The sequence below is a fragment of the Astyanax mexicanus genome, unplaced genomic scaffold (genome assembly GCF_023375975.1).
Source record: "Astyanax mexicanus isolate ESR-SI-001 unplaced genomic scaffold, AstMex3_surface scaffold_31, whole genome shotgun sequence".
Classification (NCBI taxonomy): Eukaryota; Metazoa; Chordata; class Actinopteri; order Characiformes; family Acestrorhamphidae; genus Astyanax; species Astyanax mexicanus.
Genome location: NW_026040041.1, coordinates 3,303,301 through 3,325,798, shown reverse-complemented (window position 1 = coordinate 3,325,798; position 22,498 = coordinate 3,303,301). Strand labels below are relative to the sequence as shown.

Genomic DNA, 22,498 nt, shown 5'->3' with positions numbered 1-22,498 from the left:
TGGGCCTAATGGAGTCCCATATAAGCTTTAGAAAAATGCACCAGATGTTCTACTGTTTCTCTGGAGACTTGTGAATGGAGTGGCGAAGGGCAGAAGGCATCCAAATCCCCAAAGAAAACGATGCAGGGGACATCAACCAGTTCTGTCACATCCGTGTCATAGCTCACAGACTTACCTAGAAAGGAACAAATACATTGATACAACTGTGCAGAAAGCAGGGATCCCAGGCTTCTCAGGCTGGAGCACACAAATATGATATGGCATCAAATCTAAGTTGCTAAAAAGGAGCAAACGGATTTATATGTTGTGTTCCTGGACTGTGCAAATGCCTTTGGGTCTGTTCCTCATAGTCTTGTGTGGAATGCTTTTGATCTTTTCAGTGTTCCACAGGCTATCACCATTCTTTTCAAATCCTACTTTGAGGTCATGCAGCTGTGCATCACCACTGAGAGGTACACCACAGCATGGCAGCGGCTAGAAATAAGGATCATGGCAGGCTGCATTTCCCCGCTGGCCTTCACCATGGCAATGGAAGTCATCATCCGAGCCTTTCGATGGGTGGTAGGAGGTCAGCAGCTTAAAGCTGCTCTTCGTCTCCCTCCTATCAGAGCATACATGGATGACATGACCACACTCACAACAACCTTGCCATGCACAAGGTGTCTACTGGAAAAGCTCAGGGAGAACATCAAGTGGACCTGGATGGAGATAAAGCCGAGCAAATCTAGGAGCATATCAGTGGTCAAGGGGAAGTTGGCAGAGCAGCGATTTTATATCGGAGAGGAACCTATACCCACAGTGATGCAGAAACCAGTGAAGAGCCTAGGATGCTGGTATGACGCCAATCTCAAAGATCAGACCAGATCAGGCAGGACACAATCAGCAGCCTGGAGAGTATTGACAAATCCCTACTCTCTGTCAGGCTAAAGCTTTGGTGCTTTCGATTCCGTCTGCTACCCAGAATGATGTGGCCCCTTACCATCTTATTTTAAAGGTTGACAAATTGGAGATGCTGATTGCCTTGTTTGCTAAAAATGAGGTCTAGTTGTGGAGGAGGTGCGTCGGCAGGAGCAGGCAGCGAGGTGTGCAAAGGCTGTCTCGCAAGTGACAGCTGACCTGAGCAACACAGCTGGGCCCCAAAATAGCAAAATGTAATGCAGGAGGGCTGAAGGGGAATGGAAACACCAGTGAAGGAGGGTGCCCACCTGATGACAACAATGTAGCTCCAAACCTTTCTGTCCCACAGACAGCACCTTATTTTCTTCTCTCGTACAGGGAAACCCTAAATGGTCTGCCCACCTCAAATCTAGGGGTGCAATCAGTAAAGCATTGTGCAATCTAGTCCTGAACAAACCACTCCCTAACACCAAAAAGATTGGGGGGAAAGTCAGAGCTTGTGGGAATTAACTAGTTTGGTTTTACAGTGTCAAAGCAAGTCCTTGCAGTAAGAGATGTGTTTGAAAATTACAGCACCAAAGAATCAATACAGAGCTGTCAGGAATGTGCAGGAGCAGGGAGAGGACACAGAGAGCAGACGCAAATGCAGGTAATAAGGGGTAAATATTTAACAAAGAAACAAACAAAGAAACAACTGAATAAACCAAATCAAACACCAGGAAACATAAACAAACAGGCAGGCAGACAAAACAACCAAGAGTAGGAACTCTCAAGAAAAAACTCTACTCAAAACAAGAAATAAACTAGGGAAATAAACAGGAGAATAACGGGAGAGCAAACGAGACAGAGATAACGAGATAACGATATAGAAACTACAAAGACAGACAAAAGAAACATGGAAACACTGAGGTATAAATACACATGGAGGGAAACGGAAGTTGGAGACACCTGGGGAACAGGTAACGAGGGGGTGGAGCTACAGATTACAGTCATGTGGGGGAACCCAGGTGAGAACACTCAGTCAGAGGCACAGGGAAAACACAGTTCCACATGCAGGAAAACACAGGAAAATAAACAGACAGGATGGCCGAAACGACAGAGAAAGACTAGGGCTGTGACCGAAATGGCTCCCTACTCCCTCATTAGTATTGCGCTATGTAGGGAGATACTAATAAGTTCACTAATTAGTGGTAAAACTGGAGTGAATTCGGACACTAACTCATCATTATCATGCGCCAGCACCGTTCCCATAAACACACGCAGGTGAGAGAGGGGCTGAGCCGTGTTTAAAACTCCATAAACACACTGAACTGATCTCTGAATTAAAGTTAGTGAAGCTCTGAGCTGATCATCAAGTCATTTATCTGTTGTTATTTTTACGCTGTTTAAAAGATGATCCTCAAATTACTGAACTACATGAAGAAACTCTTAAAAATAGCAGCGTACACCGGCTCGCTCTGTTGCCAGATTGGGTGGTTTCATGCCAAATGTCGAGTTGTATCTGAAATTGTCTGGAAGAAACGCTGTGATTTGACAGGTGAACAAAACTACCAAATGTAAAGAGTTTGGAAATTTAACTCAGCTGTGTTATGGTTAGATATCTAACCCTGCAGAGACAGAGCTTTTAGTCCTGCTGATGGAAATTTGAAGTTGTGTTTATGTTCGTTATTATATGTAAGTAAGTTATTTCTTTCTTTTATTGCTTGCAAGGTTGTTTTTATGTACTGTTTTTACATTTTTGTTTCGTGTGTCCAATGATACAATGCACAAAACACAGAATACAAATATGCAGATAAACTCATTTAAATATATTTTTTGTAATCAGTGATATTTAAGATATTTATGGTATTTTAGTTAAGATCATGTTGGAATAAACCCTGTAATATTTTCAGTATGACGAATATCAGCTGTTTGGGTGGTTTTCTCAGTAAATTAGTGCATCTGAAACATGCTTTAGCCTGTGAATTGGTTTTATCTGAATCCCACTGTAACAATCTGGCAACCCTGGTGGCTCGCTGTCCGCTCCGTTTCTTCGGCTGTCTTTTGCTTAGTAGCGAGACCTGCACACACCTGGGACACATTCAGCTCGCTTAGTAAGCAGCGAAGTCTACTATAAATCATGATGCATTATGGGAGTTTTAGTGCCCTCAAAATCACGTTTGAATCCCCCCTTAAGATTCGGACACTCAAAGAAAAATGGCTGACATACTCAATAGTGCCCTAACTAGTAAATAGGGAGCCGTTTCGGTCACAGCCTAGGAAAGACCAGAAAGTGAAAAGAGCTGGAGGAGGATGTGGCACCAGGCGCCACGTGTGACAATAAATTCACACATAAAACGCAGATAAAACATATATTTGGTTGGAAAGAAATCCCACCTTTTCTACAATCTGCAGCATCATCTTTTTTGTCAGTGCCAGAACAGAGTTACAGTACGTTTTCACTATTTACAATGGTATGGAATCTCATTTACAAGCTTGTTTCTGGATGCACATGAACCCCAAAGGAGAAATTAAAGTGGAACCAAAATAAAGGTAAACCTAGTTTTGAAGCATTACTTCGCCAAAACCAGTTTGATTTTTAATAGTGGAAAAATGATTAAAATCGAAAGTTAGATTTATTTTAGACATATTTATTTTATTGGCACTAGAAAAACTTTCAAATAGTGTTTTAAATTCCAGAACTATTACTACTCTGACAGGATCCAGCATTGAACGAGTCAGTAAATATAAATACATAGGCATCTGGCTTCATTAAAAACTTTCTTTTAAATCCCATATTAAAAAAAACTCGCCATTAAGTGCAGACAAAATCTGGGATTCCTTTCTCGAAATAAATCATGTTTACCCGTGCACGCTAGAGGTGATGTAATACTATGGTGATGTCATTTATAAAAAAAGCTTCTGCCAGTGCTCTCAAACCATTAGATTCAATCTACCATTCTGCTCTGAGATTTATTACTGGCGACCCTTACACTACTCACCACTGCTCACTATACCATAGAGCTGGTTGGTCCTCATTAGCAGCACTGGCTTATTTTTATTTATGAATGACTTTCTGGCCATTTGCCATCTTATATCTCTTCTTTAATCTCATTTAATAACAGACTCGCTCCAGTGGCTGGATCCCCTCTCAGGTACAGAGAGTTTTTAGTGAACTGGGAAAATCTGCTTTTAGCTACAGAGCACTAGTGAGCTGGAATTCACTACAGGAATCACTGAATCATTTTAAACTTTTAGTTTCTAATCACCACTAGAAAGCCTGTGAATGTTTTAAATGAGTTTGTTAATATTGTTTTAATTATTTATTTATTTATTTTTTTTTATGGTTTCATTTTGATTCCTATGTAATTAGTTAATTATTGTTTATTTTATATCAGGCCAGCTACTTCCTGTCTGCCTGTTATGGACTGACACAGAACTACACTTTCCAGAATTCCACTGTGCACTCACTGTGTACTAGCCCCTCTGTTTAGTATTGCTTTCTGGTTTGGATACTTGTCTGTTTGGACCTTGCTCTCTGCCTTTCCCATGGTTAGTGTTGATGATCTTCTGTTCATGACCTTCAGCTTTAAACACTCAGGTATGTTGTTGGTTTATATTGCCCTACTGTTTTAGCTGTTCTTATCATTCTAAACATTTTACGTTATTTTTATATCTTATATCTTTATATCTTGTTTAAATTTTTTACTTTTTATGTGTCAATTTTGTACATGGTCTTTTTTAATTTCCTATTTTATTAATTTCACATATACAGCTCTGGAAAAAAATTAAGACACCAGTTAAAAAGGATCAGTTTCTCTGATTTAACTATCTATAGGTATATATTTGAGTAAAATAAATATCATGCTTTTATTCTATAAACTACTGATATTTCTCCGAAATTCCAAACAAATTAGTCATTTAGAGCATTTATTTACAGAAAATGAGAAATGGCTGAAATAACAAAAATGTGCAGAGCTTTCAGATAATCTCAAATAATGCAAAGAAAACAAGTTCATATTCATAAAGTTTTAAGAGTTCAGAAATCAATATTTGGGGAATAACCAGTAAATCACAGTTTTATGCATCTTGGCATCATGTTCTCCTCCACCAGTCTTACACACTGCTTTTGGATAACTTTATGCTGCTTTACACCTGGTGCAAAAATTCAAGCAGTTCAGTTTGGTGGTTTGATGGTTTATGTTCATCCATCTTCCTCTTGATTATATTTCAGAGGTTTTCAACGGGGTTCAGGGCTGGAGATTTGTTTGGACATGACACTATCTTGACCAGTTTTGACAGCCTATATATCAGGAAAGCCAGTGCAGTTCCTGTGAGATCAGTGGAAACATATGCACTTAGCTGTTGTAAGACATGCATATGAATTGATAAATAAACAACAATATCTACATTAATGCTACTTTATATATATATTTATTGAGCAAATCGAAGCGTGTGGTTCTCCTGACTGGTCAATGATACGCTTAATCTCTTTTTTTAATGTGAAAAACCCCAGAATAATGCTTCTTTTGTTATTGACATTTAGATAATACCTATATATATATATATGTATATATATATATGTCCAATAATGATTGTTCAAAATTGAAGAATCAGACAATAAAGAGCAATACAGGGAGCAGGAGGTGACCATTAGTTTACACAACCTCTGCTTTCAGATATTTAAGACAAAATAAAGTAAAAACAAAAACAGAGTTTCTCACCTGATTGATTGTATCCAGACTCAGCCATCTGAATGTCGATGAGTCTATTTAACAGTAGTGCATCATACTGTAGTTTCTCAGTGCTGATTTTCCAGTCAGATTCTGAAATGATCTTCAGCCAGTTCTGTTTAGCAGTTCTGGGTTTATCTGAGCTGCTGTTGTAGAAATCTATCTGTCTGTCGTTCAGCAGAGTTTCAGCAGTGCAGTCGTAGAGATGAGAATCAGAGTTTTTAGACTGCATGGTGTAGAGATATAACAGAGAGTGATTATCTGTGGAGAAAAAGAAATAAAACAGTGGGTTCATCAAAAGTCCTGATGATAACAGCAAAAAAAAAATCGAAAAAATCACTAATTAAAACTAAATCTCAGATTATCTGAGCTCTTACTGAGAAAAACAGAAACAACCTGAGATTCCTTTTCAGTTCTGTGTCTAAACTCACCCACAATCAAAAACAGAATAGATCTGCCATCAAGCTGATATTAATAGTTATGATTTTAATAAAGTTATTTGTTGGTAACCAAGCACTGCCTCTCTCACATAAATACTGAACTACTGTGGCTTTATAAGAAAAGTATAAGAAATTAAAATATATTTCATCTCAAATGTATGGGCATTATGTCAAATATACAGCTTTGGAAAAAAAATCAACGTTGTTGTTTTATTCTATGAACATTAGAAATGACTTACTAACTGTTTCCGACAGCAGCATTTAAGGTGGAATAGTAAATTAGCAGCATTTAAAGTGGGATAGTTATTTATGTAAGGAGAAGTGTGTTTAAAGTACATATTTAATTAAGCTAAGTAGAGCACGCTACTTACACGTAATGATGTAGCTTTAACAGCTTGTGTATCTTAACTTATACACACCTGATCAATAATGAGGCAGCAGCAGGTAAACAAGAGGAACATGGAATTATTAATAACAGGGAATAATGGTATGATCCACTACAGGGGGGCTTGAAATCGTATCACAACACTCTTCCAAGCAGAGATACTGCACTGTTTTTGTAGTATTTAACAATATATGTAGGTATATTTAAATGTTTTGACCCCCTTACCTATTGTTTTACCCCTTTAGGTCTGCCCCCTGTCTGTTTCTTTCTTTCTATCTATCTATCTATCTATCTATCTATCTATCTATCTATCTATCTATCTATCTATCTATCTATCTATCTATCAATCTGTATGTCTGTCTGTCAGTCAGTCTGTCTGTCTATCAGTCAGTCTGTCTGTGTATCAATCTGTCTGTCTATCAATCTGTCAATCAATCTGCCTGTCTGTCTATCTATCAATCTTTCAGCCTGTCCGACTGTATGTCTATTTACCAATCTGTCTGCCTGTCAGTCTGTCTAGCTATCAATATGTCTATCAATCTGTCTGTCTGTCTATATATCTGTCTATCACTGAGTTTTTCTCAGTGGGTTTGGTAAATTTTTCAGATCAGGGGTGGGTTTCCCGAAAGCTTCGTAACGCTAAGAACTTCGTTAACTCGTACTTAAGATTGATCATTAATTAAAGAGTGTTTCCCAAACCCGTGCGTAACTAAAGTACTACGTAAACTCACTCGCAGATTAACGAGTGCCCTCACCCAGTCGTTATTCTTAACGAGCTTCTTTAGGGGATCTCGACTTGCAGTTCAGCACCTTAAACACCAGGGACCGCCAATTTTAAGGAAGAAAAAATATAATTTCTGTGGTTGAAGCAATTATATTATATTACTATTAATTATAATCAATTCTATAATTCTATAATTCTCATATTTTTATATATTATATTATATATTATATTATTATTATATATTATATTCTATATATTATATTATATTATATTATATTATATTATATTATATTATTTCCCGAGTCTGCGGGTGCTCCGGTTTCCTCCTACAGTCCAAAGACTTCAGGCTAATTAGATGTTGGATAAAAATTGCCCCTTAGGTGTGAGTGTGTCAGTGGATGTGTGTGTCTGTCTGTGTCTGTCTGCCCTGCGACAGATTGGCATCCTGTCCAGGGTGTATACTGCCTTCAGCCCGATGCCAGCTAGTATAGACTCCAGCCACCATTCCTCATGGCAAAACTGCTCCAGCTCCTTCAAGTTAGATGGTTTCCGTTGGTGAACAGCAATCTTCAAGTCTGACCACAGATTCTCAATTGGATTAAGGTCTGGGCTTTGACTAGGCCATTCCAATATGTTTACACGTTTCCTCTTGAACCACTCAAGTGTTGCTTTAGCAGTATGATTTGGGTCATTGTCCTGTTGGAAGGTAAAACTCCACCCTAGTCTCAAATCACAGACGTAAACAGGTTTTGCTCAAGAATATCCCTGTATTTAGCACCATCCATCTTCCCCTCGACTCGGACCAGTTTTCCAGTCCCTGCTGCTGAAAATGGATGGTGTTCTTGGGGTGATGAGATGTGTTGGGTTTGCGCCAGACATAGCGTTTTCCTTGGTGGCCAAAAAGTTAAATTTTGGTCTCATCTGACCACAGTACCTTCCTCCATACAGTTTGGGAGTCTCCCACATGCCTTTTTGCAAACTCGAAACGAGCCTTCCTATTTTTGCCTGTAAGTAAAGGTTTGTTTTCTGGCCACTCTTCCATAAAGCCCAACTCTATGGAGTGTACGGCTTATTGTGGTCGTATGAACAGATACTCCAGTCTCTGCTTGGGAACTCTGCAGCTCCTTCAGGGTTACCTTTGGTCTCTGTGCTGCCTCTCTGATTAATGCCCTCCTTGACCGGGCTGAGAGTTTTGGTGGGCGGCCCTCTCTTGGCAGGTTTGTTGTGGTACCATGTTCTTTCCATTTGATGATGATGGATTTGATGGTGCTCCGGGGGATCATCAGAGATTTGGATATTTTTTTATAACCCAACCCTGACTTATACTTCTCTACAACTTTATCCCTGACTTGCTTGGAGAGCTCCTTGGTCTTCATGGTGTTGTTTGGTTAGCTTAATGGTGTTGCAGCCTCTGGGGCCTTTCAGAAAAGGTGTGTATATACTGACAGATCATGTGACACTTAGATTGCACACAGGTGGCCTTCATTTCACTAAGCATGTGACTTCTGAAGGTAATTGGTTGCACCAGAACTTTTTAGGGGCTTCATAACAAAGGGGGTGAATACATATGCACATGCCAATTTTCAGTTTTTTATTTTCATATTTTCTTTATATACATATATTTTTTCTCATTTCTCTTCTAAAATGTAGACTATTTTGTGCAGATGCATCACATTCAATTCAGATAAAAAAAATACATACAGGTTGTAATGTAGTAAAATAGGGAAATAATCCAAGGGGGTAAATACTTTTGCAAGGCACTGTATATTGTGTTGTGCTGTAATTCCCTGGTTGGAAGTGTATATAAGTGTGTGTATAACACAGTAACAGCCTGTATTACAGAATCCACGGACTTGGAGACTTTGCAGCTTTGCTTAGACCGTGAGCATCATCTACAGGAATCTGGATTTTAAGTATTTATTCGTGGGTTTGATTGGTTATTTTCAATATGCCCAGTTGGACTACAAGCCACAGACAAAGTTGGCATTATAATATAATAAAATATAATATAATAATAATTATATAATAATATAATTGATTATAATTAATAGTAATATAATATAATTGCTTCAACCACGGAAATTAACCTTTTTCTCCCTCAAAATTGGCGGTCCCTGGTGTTTAAGGTGCTGAACTGCAAGTAGAGATCCCTTAAAGAAGCTCTTTAAAAATAACGACTGGGTGAGGGCACTCGTTAATCTGCGAGCGAGTTTACGTAGTACTTTAGTTACGCACGGGTTTGGGAAACACTCTTTAATTAACGATCAATCTTAAGTACGAGTTAATGACGTTCTTAGCGTTACGAAGCTTTCGGGAAACCCACCCCAGGTTATAATTATCTCTCAGGCATAATTTATACATTTCTATAAAACTTTGTTGGTAAAGTTGGTAAAATCCTGGTCTTACAATGGCTGATACTGGTCGCCGGGTGCAGCCAAATATTGAAAGAACAACTGTGTCTCCGATCGTTCAAAAGCACTACAAGGGATGATATTCAGTGTGGGGTGGATGAAAACATGTGGCCCAACAGAGAGAGGAGTCAGAATGCATAAAAAAACACTATAATTCCTTAAGTTGTTGTCTCAGGTTGTTCTGAATGTTTAGAGGAAGTTTCTAATTGTGTATTTTTTCTTTGTGTTATGAGTGCTGCCGAACAGCTGTCTCTCTTTCCTGAATTTCTGTCAGATTTTTTGTCAACAAATTGCAGTACAAACAATACAGGAAAAAAAAATATTACTCAGAATGTTTGATTACAGTCTAATTTCTTGCTTTCAGTCTCCCACATACAGACATGATTAACTATGTTTTGTGTAAGTTTGTATTTTGTGTGTTTAGTTGATTTGATTCGACTCAAAAGCTTGTTTCCATCAGAATATACGCACACTGTACACTGTTGATAACATGACTGTGTATTTTGACTGCCTTGTTTATAGGCAATGACACACAGACTAGGCATTCTGATGGCACTGACAGACTGATTGACATACAAAATTGCTTTTGAAGCAAAAACAAAGAATTCTTAGTGAGATACTGAACGTGATTTTGCAGGGATTTCATTGAGTTTTGCTGTTTGCACTAACTGCTTTAAGAAACGCACTTGTTGTGATGCCAATGTAAATCATGATGTGAGAAATGAACTAAATCGACTGAGAAAAACTGTAATCTGTCTATCTATCAATCTGTCTGTCCGTCGGGAGAGTTTGGCTCGCTTTACCAAGCTCCAAACTCTCTCTCTGAAAGTGAAACTTTTCAAATAAACTCTAAAACAGATTAAAACTCACCTCCAGCCACGATCAGGAGAAAGCTGAACAGCAGAAGAGCTGTTATACATCTCTTTATCATCTTCTCGCATTATTATAAACACAGAAATAAACCGTTAATCCAGTGGAAAAAAAACTGGGTGGAAAAAATACCTGAGCACCGAAATATGACTCTATGATTCGGATCTTTTAAGTTAACAGCAAGCCGATTCATGAATCTGAACAGACGGATCATATGCCGAGACTCCGCTGGATGAAGAATAAACACTGCGTACTTAATGTACATTGGCACTGACAGCTGTGTTATTGGCAGAGCCATGGAGAGAGATGCCTGTGGTGGTTGAGAAATCTCTTCGGTCCGGTTCATGGAGAAACCGGACTCTCAGGAGAAACAGCCAATCAGCTCGCTGGTTTCGCGGAGCAGCGCAGAGGAAAGTCAGTCAGTGTGCTGGTGGGGAAGCCCCTCCTATTCGTTGAAGGCTTTTTTTAGTTTAGTGTGGAGAGACTCGTTTCATAACACACTGGATCCTATTTCAGTTCAGTGCAGCTTTGGCTCCCAATGTGCTGTATGTCATTTATGGTCGGCTTTACTGGAGGAAAACACACTTGCTATCTCAAAATAATGATTTAGTATCTCAAAATAATGATTTAGTATCTCACAATAAGACTTAGTATCTCAAAATAATGATTTAGTATCTCAAAATAAGACTTAGTATCTCAAAATAATGACTTAGTAGCTCAAAATAATGATTTAGTATCTCAAAATAACACTTAGTATCTCAAAATAATGATTTAGTATCTCAAAATAATGATTTAGTATCTCAAAATAATGATTTAGTATCTCAAAATAAGACTTAGTATCTCAAAATAATGACTTAGTAGCTCAAAATAATGATTTAGTATCTCAAAATAATGACTTAGTAGCTCAAAATAATGATTTAGTATCTCAAAATAAGACTTAGTATCTCAAAATAATGATTTAGTATCTCAAAATAACACTTAGTATCTCAAAATAATGATTTAGTATCTCAAAATAACACTTAGTATCTCAAAATAATGATTTAGTATCTCAAAATAAGATTTAGTATCTCAAAATAATGACGTAGTATCTCAAAATATTGAGATATTATCTCACAATAATGACTTAGTATCTCAAAATAATGATTTAGTATCTCAAAATAATGACGTAGTATCTCAAAATATTGAGATATTATCTCACAATAATGACTTAGTATCTCAATATAATGACTTAGTATCTCAAAATAAGACTTAGTATGTCAAAATATTGAGATATTATCTCAAAATATTGAGATATCTCAAAATAATGATTTAGTATCTCAAAATATTGAGATATTATCTCAAAATATTGAAATATATCAAAATAATGATGTAATAACTCAGAAAATTGACATATTATCTCAAAATAATGATTTAGTATCTCAAAATAAGATTTAGTATCTAAAAATATTGAGATATCTCAAAATAATGACTTAATACCTTAAAATATTAAGATATTATCTCAAAATAATGACTTAGAATCTCAAAATAATAAAATAGTATCTCTAAATAATGACTTGCTATCACAAAATAATGACTTAGTATGTCAAAAAAATGAGATAGCAGTTCACTTTGTCATGGTAGGGGTGTGGGAGGAGCCGAGTGCAGAGATATAACCAAAAGGGTTTTACTATATTTTTTTGTATCCTTCTTCTTTATTAATAAAGGGAGTGTGTGCATAAAAGACAAAGGGGAAAATAAATAAATAATGCCTCTGTTTGAAATAAAATAGACAGTAGAAACAGAAATCAAGAAAATAAAATTATTTTCTTTTTTTCTCAGCCTTGCAGGCTTTCCCTTATGTTTATTTTACGCCTTGCAAGCTTTCTTTTATTTCCTGTTCTCTTATTTCTTTTCTTTTTTTTCTTTTTCCCCTTTCCAGCATTGCAACCTTTCTTTTATTAATTAATTAATTTATTTCTTCTTTTTCAGCCTTGCAGGCCTTCTTTTATTTTTGTTTTCAGATTTCTCTCTGACATCAGTCTGCTGGAGGCTCGCCTTTTTAAAGACTGGACCACAGCTGAGGCTGATGACGCGTTATTAACTTCAGGTGGCCTTAATGAACTCTGTGTTAATGAACTCTCAGCCGGGTCCCTTCTTACCCCCTTGGTGGGTTTATGGCGGCCTCTGGTGGCCGCTGCGGGAACCGGCTAAGACCCTAAAACACTTACTAATAATTTTAAAAAATGTGCTGGAGTATTTACTTTTTTTTAGGTGGCGGGAAGATCTGTACCTTATCAGCCAATAACTATTTCATTTTTTAATTGTGTTTATTAATGTATTTTCTAGCTGATCAGCTAATAAACAGTCATTTACTGAGTTTACCCGTTAAAATCCTTTAGCCCCTATAGACCATATCATTATGTCTATCCAGCAGTGTAATAGACACATTATACCACCACTTACTCTATTAAAGTGCATTTACAGCAGAGAAAGCTCTAGAATAAGGAGAACAGTGGGGATATGCAGTAGAATATGCAGGAACAGGGTTGAGAAACACTGATCTACAGGAACAGCTACAACTGAAGACACTGCAGTAAAGACCTGAAAAGCATCATGAAGAAGGAAACCCAGAGTTTAGTGCTTGGTGATGTTCATGGGTTCCAGACCTTTCAATAAAGTATTCTCAATAAAGTATTCTCAGTAAAGTATTCTCAGTAAAGTATTCTCAGTAAAGTATTCTCAATAAAGTATTCTCAGTAAAGTATTCTCAGTAAAGTATTCTCAGTAAAGTATTCTCAATAAAGTATTCTCAATAAAGTATTCTCAGTAAAGTATTCTCAATAAAGTATTCTCAATAAAGTATTCTCAGTAAAGTATTCTCAGTAAAGTATTCTCAATAAAGTATTCTCAGTAAAGTATTCTCAATAAAGTACTCTCAGTAAAGTATTCTCAGTAAAGTATTCTCAGTAAAGTATTCTCAGTAAAGTATTCTCAATAAAGTATTCTCAGTAAAGTATTCTCAATAAAGTATTCTCAGTAAAGTATTCTCAATAAAGTATTCTCAGTAAAGTATTCTCAGTAAAGTATTCTCAGTAAAGTATTCTCAGTAAAGTATTCTCAGTAAAGTATTCTCAATAAAGTATTCTCAGTAAAGTATTCTCAGTAAAGTATTCTCAATAAAGTATTCTCAATAAAGTATTCTCAGTAAAGTATTCTCAATAAAGTATTCTCAGTAAAGTATTCTCAATAAAGTACTCTCAGTAAAGTATTCTCAGTAAAGTATTCTCAGTAAAGTATTCTCAGTAAAGTATTCTCAATAAAGTATTCTCAGTAAAGTATTCTCAATAAAGTATTCTCAGTAAAGTATTCTCAATAAAGTATTCTCAGTAAAGTATTCTCAATAAAGTATTCTCAGTAAAGTATTCTCAGTAAAGTATTCTCAGTAAAGTATTCTCAATAAAGTATTCTCAGTAAAGTATTCTCAATAAAGTATTCTCAGTAAAGTATTCTCAATAAAGTATTCTCAGTAAAGTATTCTCAGTAAAGTATTCTCAGTAAAGTATTCTCAGTAAAGTATTCTCAATAAACTATTCTCAATAAAGTATTCTCAATAAAGTATTCTCAATAAAGTATTCTCAATAAAGTATTCTCAATAAAAATTCTCAATAAAGTATTCTCAGTAAAGTATTCTCAATAAAGTATTCTCAATAAAGTATTCTCAGTAAAGTATTCTCAGTAAAGTATTCTCAATAAAGTACTCTCAGTAAAGTATTCTCAATAAAGTATTCTCAATAAAGTATTCTCAGTAAAGTATTCTCAGTAAAGTATTCTCAGTAAAGTATTCTCAGTAAAGTATTCTCAGTAAAGTATTCTCAATAAACTATTCTCAATAAAGTATTCTCAGTAAAGTATTCTCAATAAAGTATTCTCAATAAAGTATTCTCAGTAAAGTATTCTCAATAAAGTATTCTCAGTAAAGTATTCTCAGTAAAGTATTCTCAGTAAAGTATTCTCAATAAAGTATTCTCAGTAAAGTATTCTCAATAAAGTATTCTCAGTAAAGTATTCTCAGTAAAGTATTCTCAGTAAAGTATTCTCAATAAAGTATTCTCAGTAAAGTATTCTCAGTAAAGTATTCTCAGTAAAGTATTCTCAATAAAGTATTCTCAATAAAGTATTCTCAGTAAAGTATTCTCAATAAAGTATTCTCAATAAAGTATTCTCAGTAAAGTATTCTCAGTAAAGTATTCTCAATAAAGTATTCTCAGTAAAGTATTCTCAGTAAAGTATTCTCAATAAAGTATTCTCAATAAAGTATTCTCAGTAAAGTATTCTCAATAAAGTATTCTCAGTAAAGTATTCTCAATAAAGTATTCTCAGTAAAGTATTCTCAGTAAAGTATTCTCAATAAAGTATTCTCAATAAAGTATTCTCAGTAAAGTATTCTCAATAAAGTATTCTCAGTAAAGTATTCTCAATAAAGTATTCTCAGTAAAGTATTCTCAGTAAAGTATTCTCAGTAAAGTATTCTCAATAAAGTATTCTCAAAAAAGTATTCTCAGTAAAGTATTCTCAGTAAAGTACTCTCAGTAAAGTATTCTCAGTAAAGTATTCTCTGTAAAGTATTCTCAGTAAAGTATTCTCAGTAAAGTATTCTCAGTAAAGTATTCTCAATAAAGTATTCTCAAAAAAGTATTCTCAGTAAAGTATTCTCAGTAAAGTATTCTCAATAAAGTATTCTCAGTAAAGTATTCTCAGTAAAGTATTCTCAATAAAGTATTCTCAGTAAAGTATTCTCAGTAAAGTATTCTCAGTAAAGTATTCTCAATAAAGTATTCTCAGTAAAGTATTCTCAATAAAGTATTCTCAGTAAAGTATTCTCAGTAAAGTATTCTCAGTAAAGTATTCTCAATAAAGTATTCTCAATAAAGTATTCTCAAAAAAGTATTCTCAGTAAAGTATTCTCAGTGAAGTATTCTCAGTAAAGTATTCTCAGTGAAGTATTCTCAGTAAAGTATTCTCAGTAAAGTATTCTCAGTAAAGTATTCTCAGTAAAGTATTCTCAGTAAAGTATTCTCAATAAAGTATTCTCAGTAAAGTATTCTCAGTAAAGTATTCTCAATAAAGTATTCTCAATAAAGTATTCTCAGTAAAGTATTCTCAGTAAAGTATTCTCAATAAAGTATTCTCAGTAAAGTATTCTCAGTAAAGTATTCTCAGTAAAGTATTCTCAATAAAGTATTCTCAATAAAGTATTCTCAGTAAAGTATTCTCAGTAAAGTATTCTCAATAAAGTATTCTCAGTAAAGTATTCTCAGTAAAGTATTCTCAATAAAGTATTCTCAATAAAGTATTCTCAGTAAAGTATTCTCAGTAAAGTATTCTCAGTAAAGTATTCTCAATAAAGTATTCTCAATAAAGTATTCTCAGTAAAGTATTCTCAGTAAAGAATTCTCAGGAAAGTATTCTCAGTAAAGTATTCTCAGTAAAGTATTCTCAGTAAAGTATTCTCAATAAAGTATTCTCAGTAAAGTATTCTCAGTAAAGTATTCTCAGTAAAGTATTCTCAATAAAGTATTCTCAGTAAAGTATTCTCAGTAAAGTATTCTCAGTAAAGTATTCTCAATAAAGTATTCTCAGTAAAGTATTCTCAATAAAGTATTCTCAGTAAAGTATTCTCAATAAAGTATTCTCAGTGAAGTATTCTCAGTAAAGTATTCTCAGTAAAGTATTCTCAATAAAGTATTCTCAATAAAGTATTCTCAGTAAAGTATTCTCAGTAAAGTATTCTCAATAAAGTATTCTCAGTAAAGTATTCTCAGTAAAGTATTCTCAATAAAGTATTCTCAATAAAGTATTCTCAGTAAAGTATTCTCAATAAAGTATTCTCAGTAAAGTATTCTCAGTAAAGTATTCTCAATAAAGTATTCTCAATAAAGTATTCTCAATAAAGTATTCTCAGTAAAGTATTCTCAGTAAAGTATTCTCAGTAAAGTATTCTCAGTAAAGTATTCTCAATAATGTATTCTCAATAAAGTATTCTCAGTAAAGTATTCTCAGTAAAGTATTCTCAGTAAAGTATTCTCAGTAAAGTATTCTCAGTAAAGTATTCTCAGTGAAGTATTCTCAGTGAAGTATTCTCAGTAAAGTATTCTCAATAAAGTATTCTCAATAAAGTATTCTCAGTAAAGTATTCTCAGTAAAGTATTCTCAGTAAAGTATTCTCAGTAAAGTATTCTCAGTGAAGTATTCTCAGTAAAGTATTCTCAGTGAAGTATTCTCAGTAAAGTATTCTCAGTAAAGTATTCTCAATAAAGTATTCTCAGTAAAGTATTCTCAGTAAAGTATTCTCAGTAAAGTATTCTCAGTGAAGTATTCTCAGTGAAGTATTCTCAGTAAAGTATTCTCAATAAAGTATTCTCAGTAAAGTATTCTCAGTAAAGTATTCTCAATAAAGTATTCTTAATAAAGTATTCTCAGTAAAGTATTCTCAGTAAAGTATTCTCAGTAAAGTATTCTCAATAAAGTATTCTCAGTAAAGTATTCTCAGTAAAGTATTCTCAGTAAAGTATTCTCAATAAAGAATTCTCAGTAAAGTATTCTCAATAAAGTATTCTCAATAAAGTATTCTCAATAAAGTATTCTCAGTGAAGTATTCTCAGTAAAGTATTCTCAGTAAAGTATTCTCAGTAAAGTATTCTCAGTAAAGTATTCTCAATAAAGTATTCTTAATAAAGTATTCTCAGTAAAGTATTCTCAGTAAAGTATTCTCAATAAAGTATTCTCAGTAAAGTATTCTCAATAAAGTATTCTCAATAAAGTATTCTTAATAAAGTACTCTCAGTAAAGTATTCTCAGTAAAGTATTCTCAGTAAAGTATTCTCAGTAAAGTATTCTCAGTAAAGTATTCTCAGTAAAGTATTCTCAATAAAGTATTCTCAGTAAAGTATTCTCAGTAAAGTATTCTCAGTAAAGTATTCTCAATAAAGTATTCTCAGTAAAGTATTCTCAGTAAAGTATTCTCAGTAAAGTATTCTCAATAAAGTATTCTCAGTAAAGTATTCTCAATAAAGTATTCTCAGTAAAGTATTCTCAATAAAGTATTCTCAGTAAAGTATTCTCAGTAAAGTATTCTCAGTAAAGTATTCTCAGTAAAGTATTCTCAGTAAAGTATTCTCAGTAAAGTATTCTCTCTAAAGTATTCTCAGTAAAGTATTCTCAGTAAAGTATTCTCAGTAAAGTATTCTCAATAAAGTATTCTCAGTAAAGTATTCTCAATAAAGTATTCTCAGTAAAGTATTCTCAGTAAAGTATTCTCAATAAAGTATTCTCAGTAAAGTATTCTCAATAAAGTATTCTCAGTAAAGTATTCTCAATAAAGTATTCTCAGTAAAGTATTCTCAGTAAAGTATTCTCAGTAAAGTATTCTCAATAAAGTATTCTCAGTAAAGTATTCTCAGTAAAGTATTCTCAGTAAAGTATTCTCAGTAAAGTATTCTCAGTAAAGTATTCTCAATAAAGTATTCTTAATAAAGTATTCTCAGTAAAGTATTCTCAGTAAAGTATTCTCAGTAAAGTATTCTCAATAAAGTATTCTCAGTAAAGTATTCTCAATAAAGTATTCTCAATAAAGTATTCTCAGTAAAGTATTCTCAGTAAAGTATTCTCAGTAAAGTATTCTCAATAAAGTATTCTCAGTAAAGTATTCTCAGTAAAGTATTCTCAGTAAAGTATTCTCAATAAAGTATTCTCAATAAAGTATTCTCAGTAAAGTATTCTCAGTAAAGTATTCTCAGTAAAGTATTCTCAATAAAGTATTCTCAGTAAAGTATTCTCAATAAAGTATTCTCAGTAAAGTATTCTCAGGAAAGTATTCTCAATAAAGTATTCTCAGTAAAGTATTCTCAGTAAAGTATTCTCAGTAAAGTATTCTCAATAAAGTATTCTCAGTAAAGTATTCTCAATAAAGTATTCTCAGTAAAGTATTCTCAATAAACTATTCTCAATAAAGTATTCTCAATAAAGTATTCTCAATAAAGTATTCTCAGTAAAGTATTCTCAATAAAGTATTCTCAATAAAGTATTCTCAGTAAAGTATTCTCAGTAAAGTATTCTCAGTAAAGTATTCTCAAAAAAATATTCTCAGTAAAGTATTCTCAGTAAAGTATTCTCAATAAAGTATTCTCAATAAAGTATTCTCAGTAAAGTATTCTCAATAAAGTATTCTCAGTAAAGTATTCTCAGTAAAGTATTCTCAGTAAAGTATTCTCAAAAAAATATTCTCAGTAAAGTATTCTCAGTAAAGTATTCTCAATAAAGTATTCTCAATAAAGTATTCTCAATAAAGTATTCTCAGTAAAGTATTCTCAATAAAGTATTCTCAATAAAGTATTCTCAATAAAGTATTCTCAGTAAAGTATTCTCAATAAAGTATTCTCAGTAAAGTATTCTCAGTAAAGTATTCTCAATAAAGTATTCTCAATAAAGTATTCTCAGTAAAGTATTCTCAGTAAAGTATTCTCAGTAAAGTATTCTCAATAAAGTATTCTCAGTAAAGTATTAAAAATTACATTTTGTTTATGGTAAAGTTCATTTGTCCAATTACTTTTGAGCCCCTAAAATAATAAGACTGTGTATAAAATTCCTTTTATTAATTTAATTTTATTATTCCTTTTATTCCTACGATTAATGCAATATTTTTGTTAAACCCCTTGAATTAAATCTGAAAGTCTACACTTTATTTCTATCTCAGTTGTTTAATTTCTAATCCAGTGTGATGGTATGCAGAGCCCAAATCACAAAGACTGTGCCACCGTCCAAATATTTATGGACCTAAATTTAGCTGTGGTGCTGGCAATTAGCTAGCTAGCTTATTGGTGGATGATAGAAGCTATAATTTATCATTATTAATAACTTGTGGTCATGTGATGTTATGCTGTTGGTCACATTACAGTTTTTTCCAAATGTTTAAACGCATTTCTAGAAACTCAGTTTCTAAAACTCTAAACACAAACTGAAAATGATGAACTGCTTTGTTGAAACTCCACAAATCTCCAGCAGAACTGATTCCTTCCACCAAAACAACAAATACAGATATTTATATACTTATTACTCTCTTACAGAGCATCAAATAAACACTGATAAGATCAATTCAGAGCTCTGTTATCAGAAGTATTTGGTTTTGTTTTTGACTTCATGAGGCCACTGTACAAATTCTAATGCGCACAAGTCTATGGAAATATGTTGTCTTTATGTCCTTTATGTTTATTTGGTGCGGTGTAGTTCACATACAAAGAGGTAGCAAAAATGTATTTATTGCAAAAGACAAAGAAACAGATCACTGTTCATCAGACCCCTGTTCTCGGTCAGGCAAGAAGACCTCATCTACATCAGCTGCACTATTCTCTCTCGCCAAACAGCGGGGGAAAATGCCTTGCATGGCAAATCCATCTTTGGCAATCATCTGCGTGGATGTCATCACATGCTTCCTCCATTACATGAAGCAGAGCCACACGCTCGTGGGGTCTGCGTTTATACACTTTCCACCTCCATGCAGAAAAGAATTCCTCTATTGGATTGAGAAATGGGGAATATGGTGGAAGGTGCAGCAGAACAAACTGTGGATTTAGAGAACCAATCATTGACCAGAGCTGCCCAGTGGAGACATTATTCCAGATGAGAACATAGTAGGGCTGTATCAGTCACGTGAGGCCTCTTTTATATTCTGATAAATGATTGAAACGTTCTTCTAATTAAGTTTATATAGCTGCAAGTTGTGTGAGACTACTTGGTAATGAGGGTTTTATATTTGAAGGTCAGTGATTCTCAGGTGAGCAAGGTGTTCTAACTGATGCAGTTTGTGTTTAGTGATTAGTAAAGCTGTGATTTAGAATGATATCTGAGTGAGAACATATGGAATTGTGTTTAGAATTTAGCAGTTTAGAGTCACAATGTTACACATGAGCTTCATGTTTTTGGATTTGTGTGCATAGTTCCACATTTTGTGTTTAAAAATGTGGAAAAACTGTAAAACACAATATATATGAAGTTTTTTGTTTAGCAAATCTGATGCCAATGTAAAACTGCAATGTGATTTATTACATGCTAGTGGTTAGCCTGCCAGCTAACGTAGCTATTCTCAGCTAAACTCATTTTCTGGTCTGGACTGAGTGCAAATACTGTTTAAAACCTTTATTTTTACTCATTTTAATCCTGATTTGTGCTGTACAAAATGATTTCTTCTGCATTTTTCTGCATTTTACAACCACATTAAAACATTTAAAAAATGTATACTTTGATAAAAGTGTATTAAAAATAATACATTACATTGTCACCTTTGTGCACACAATTATTTTTATTTAAAATATATGAGCAATCAGATACAGGAAAAAAACATATAGGTTTATACTGCAACCCTGAGTACATTAATAACAATAACATATTACAACTTACAATAAGAACAGTGTGACCTTTCTGAATAAAAACAGCATAATAATGGAGCTGTGTTGATGTGATCAGGATTCAGAGTTTTACTGTTTAGAAGATTAGTCCTCAAATATTTAACCTCTTTTAAACTTTTTTTAGCCGTATGTGAGAAGATTTAAAGATTTATGGTCAGAAATCATACGAGATAAGATACCAGGACATTAAATGATTACAGTCTTCATCTTTCTGAACATACTCGAGAATATAGATATTTAAGGTAAATTAAAACAGTAAATCAAACATGTCTTCTGTTTCTGTGCACAAATAAGTGAATTTAGATGTGTTTGGTGTTTTTCACCGTATTTAAGCACTCTCTGTTCAGTCTGCACCTTATTAATGGTACAATAATTAGATACTGGTTATAAAATCTCTACACAGCTTTTCTTTCAGGTGTAGGATTTGTAGTGGCCGAGTTTTTATTCTTTTGATAACTTTTAACTGGTCATTTGCAGAAGTGCACAGCTAACTAGGATCTGACTCAAATCCATTTTGCTCCTCTTACACAGGCAAGGCAAGTTCATCTGTACAGCACATTTCAATTTAATTTGGTGGCAATTTAAAGTGTTTTACAGATAAAAGAGGGATAACATTCAATGCAAAACAAGTTTAAAAGAGAGTTTATATAAAATAAAAAAGCCAAAATAAAGAAAAAGAACATTTTAGAACATAATACAGAACAATATTGAAAGAAATTTAGAAAGACATTGTAATTAAAGGAATAAAAAGGTAATAAAATCAAAGGACTAAAAACAATACAAGAAACAAACCACTAAGGAAACACTCGCTATTTTAGTCAGCTTATCTTATTTAAAAAACACTGATGGTCAAAATATTTAGTTTTATCTATATGCATGACAATAATCTTCAATTTCTTTTTTCTATTTTTGAAACTAATAGCAACTCAAATGTCACCTTGTATCCATAAACAAATTCATGTAATGGAAAAAATAAAAACTCAGTAACAGAATATAATAATATTTTAAAATTAAACTTAATGTATATTTGGTTCTTAAAGGATTATTTTTTTTAATTAAAAAATAAGGGTAACCATGCCTTTCAGTGGGTGCCCCCAGACTATGGAACACCTTACCTTAAGTCAGATCTGCATCAAATGCAGATTTATTTATTAAGTTTCTTGTAAAGATTTAACCAAATCAGTATTTCAAGCTCTACTGAAAGCAAAAACTAGTTAATTATTTAGATTATCATATACACACAGCATGTTAGTTCAAGGCAACCTAATCTGGAAGCTTTTATCTCAGAGCAAACCTGTTAAAATGACTGAATCAGTGAAATCTGAATTGTTACCTTCATAAAGAGTTTCAGGTCTCTGTGGCAAAATTAAATGTACATCTAGTAAAGTGAAGTCACCGGCAGCATGATGGACTTCAGCAGAACTGGGTTTATACATCCTTGATCCAGATATCAGGAGAAGCTCTGATGACCTCATTCATAGTTTATAGGTTTCTCAAACCAGCTTATGTTTCTTTATCTTCATCTCTTACACTAGAAAAGCAAAAGAGTAGATTACATTAGGAGTTAAACAGTAACTGATGTCCAGCAGAAAGAACCTGTATAAAGCTTTACAGTAATGA

At 33.7% G+C, this 22,498-nt stretch overlaps 1 protein-coding gene across 1 annotated transcript in view; it reads right to left on the bottom strand.

The window, feature by feature from the left end:
• Positions 1 to 22,498, bottom strand: part of LOC125788844 (H-2 class I histocompatibility antigen, alpha chain-like) — a 181,791-nt gene that overhangs the window by 110,312 nt on the left and 48,981 nt on the right. The window contains exon 2 of the mRNA XM_049472721.1: positions 5,601 to 5,870. Coding sequence (XP_049328678.1) covers positions 5,601 to 5,870 — 270 coding nt within the window. The remainder of the gene's footprint in view (positions 1 to 5,600; positions 5,871 to 22,498) is intronic.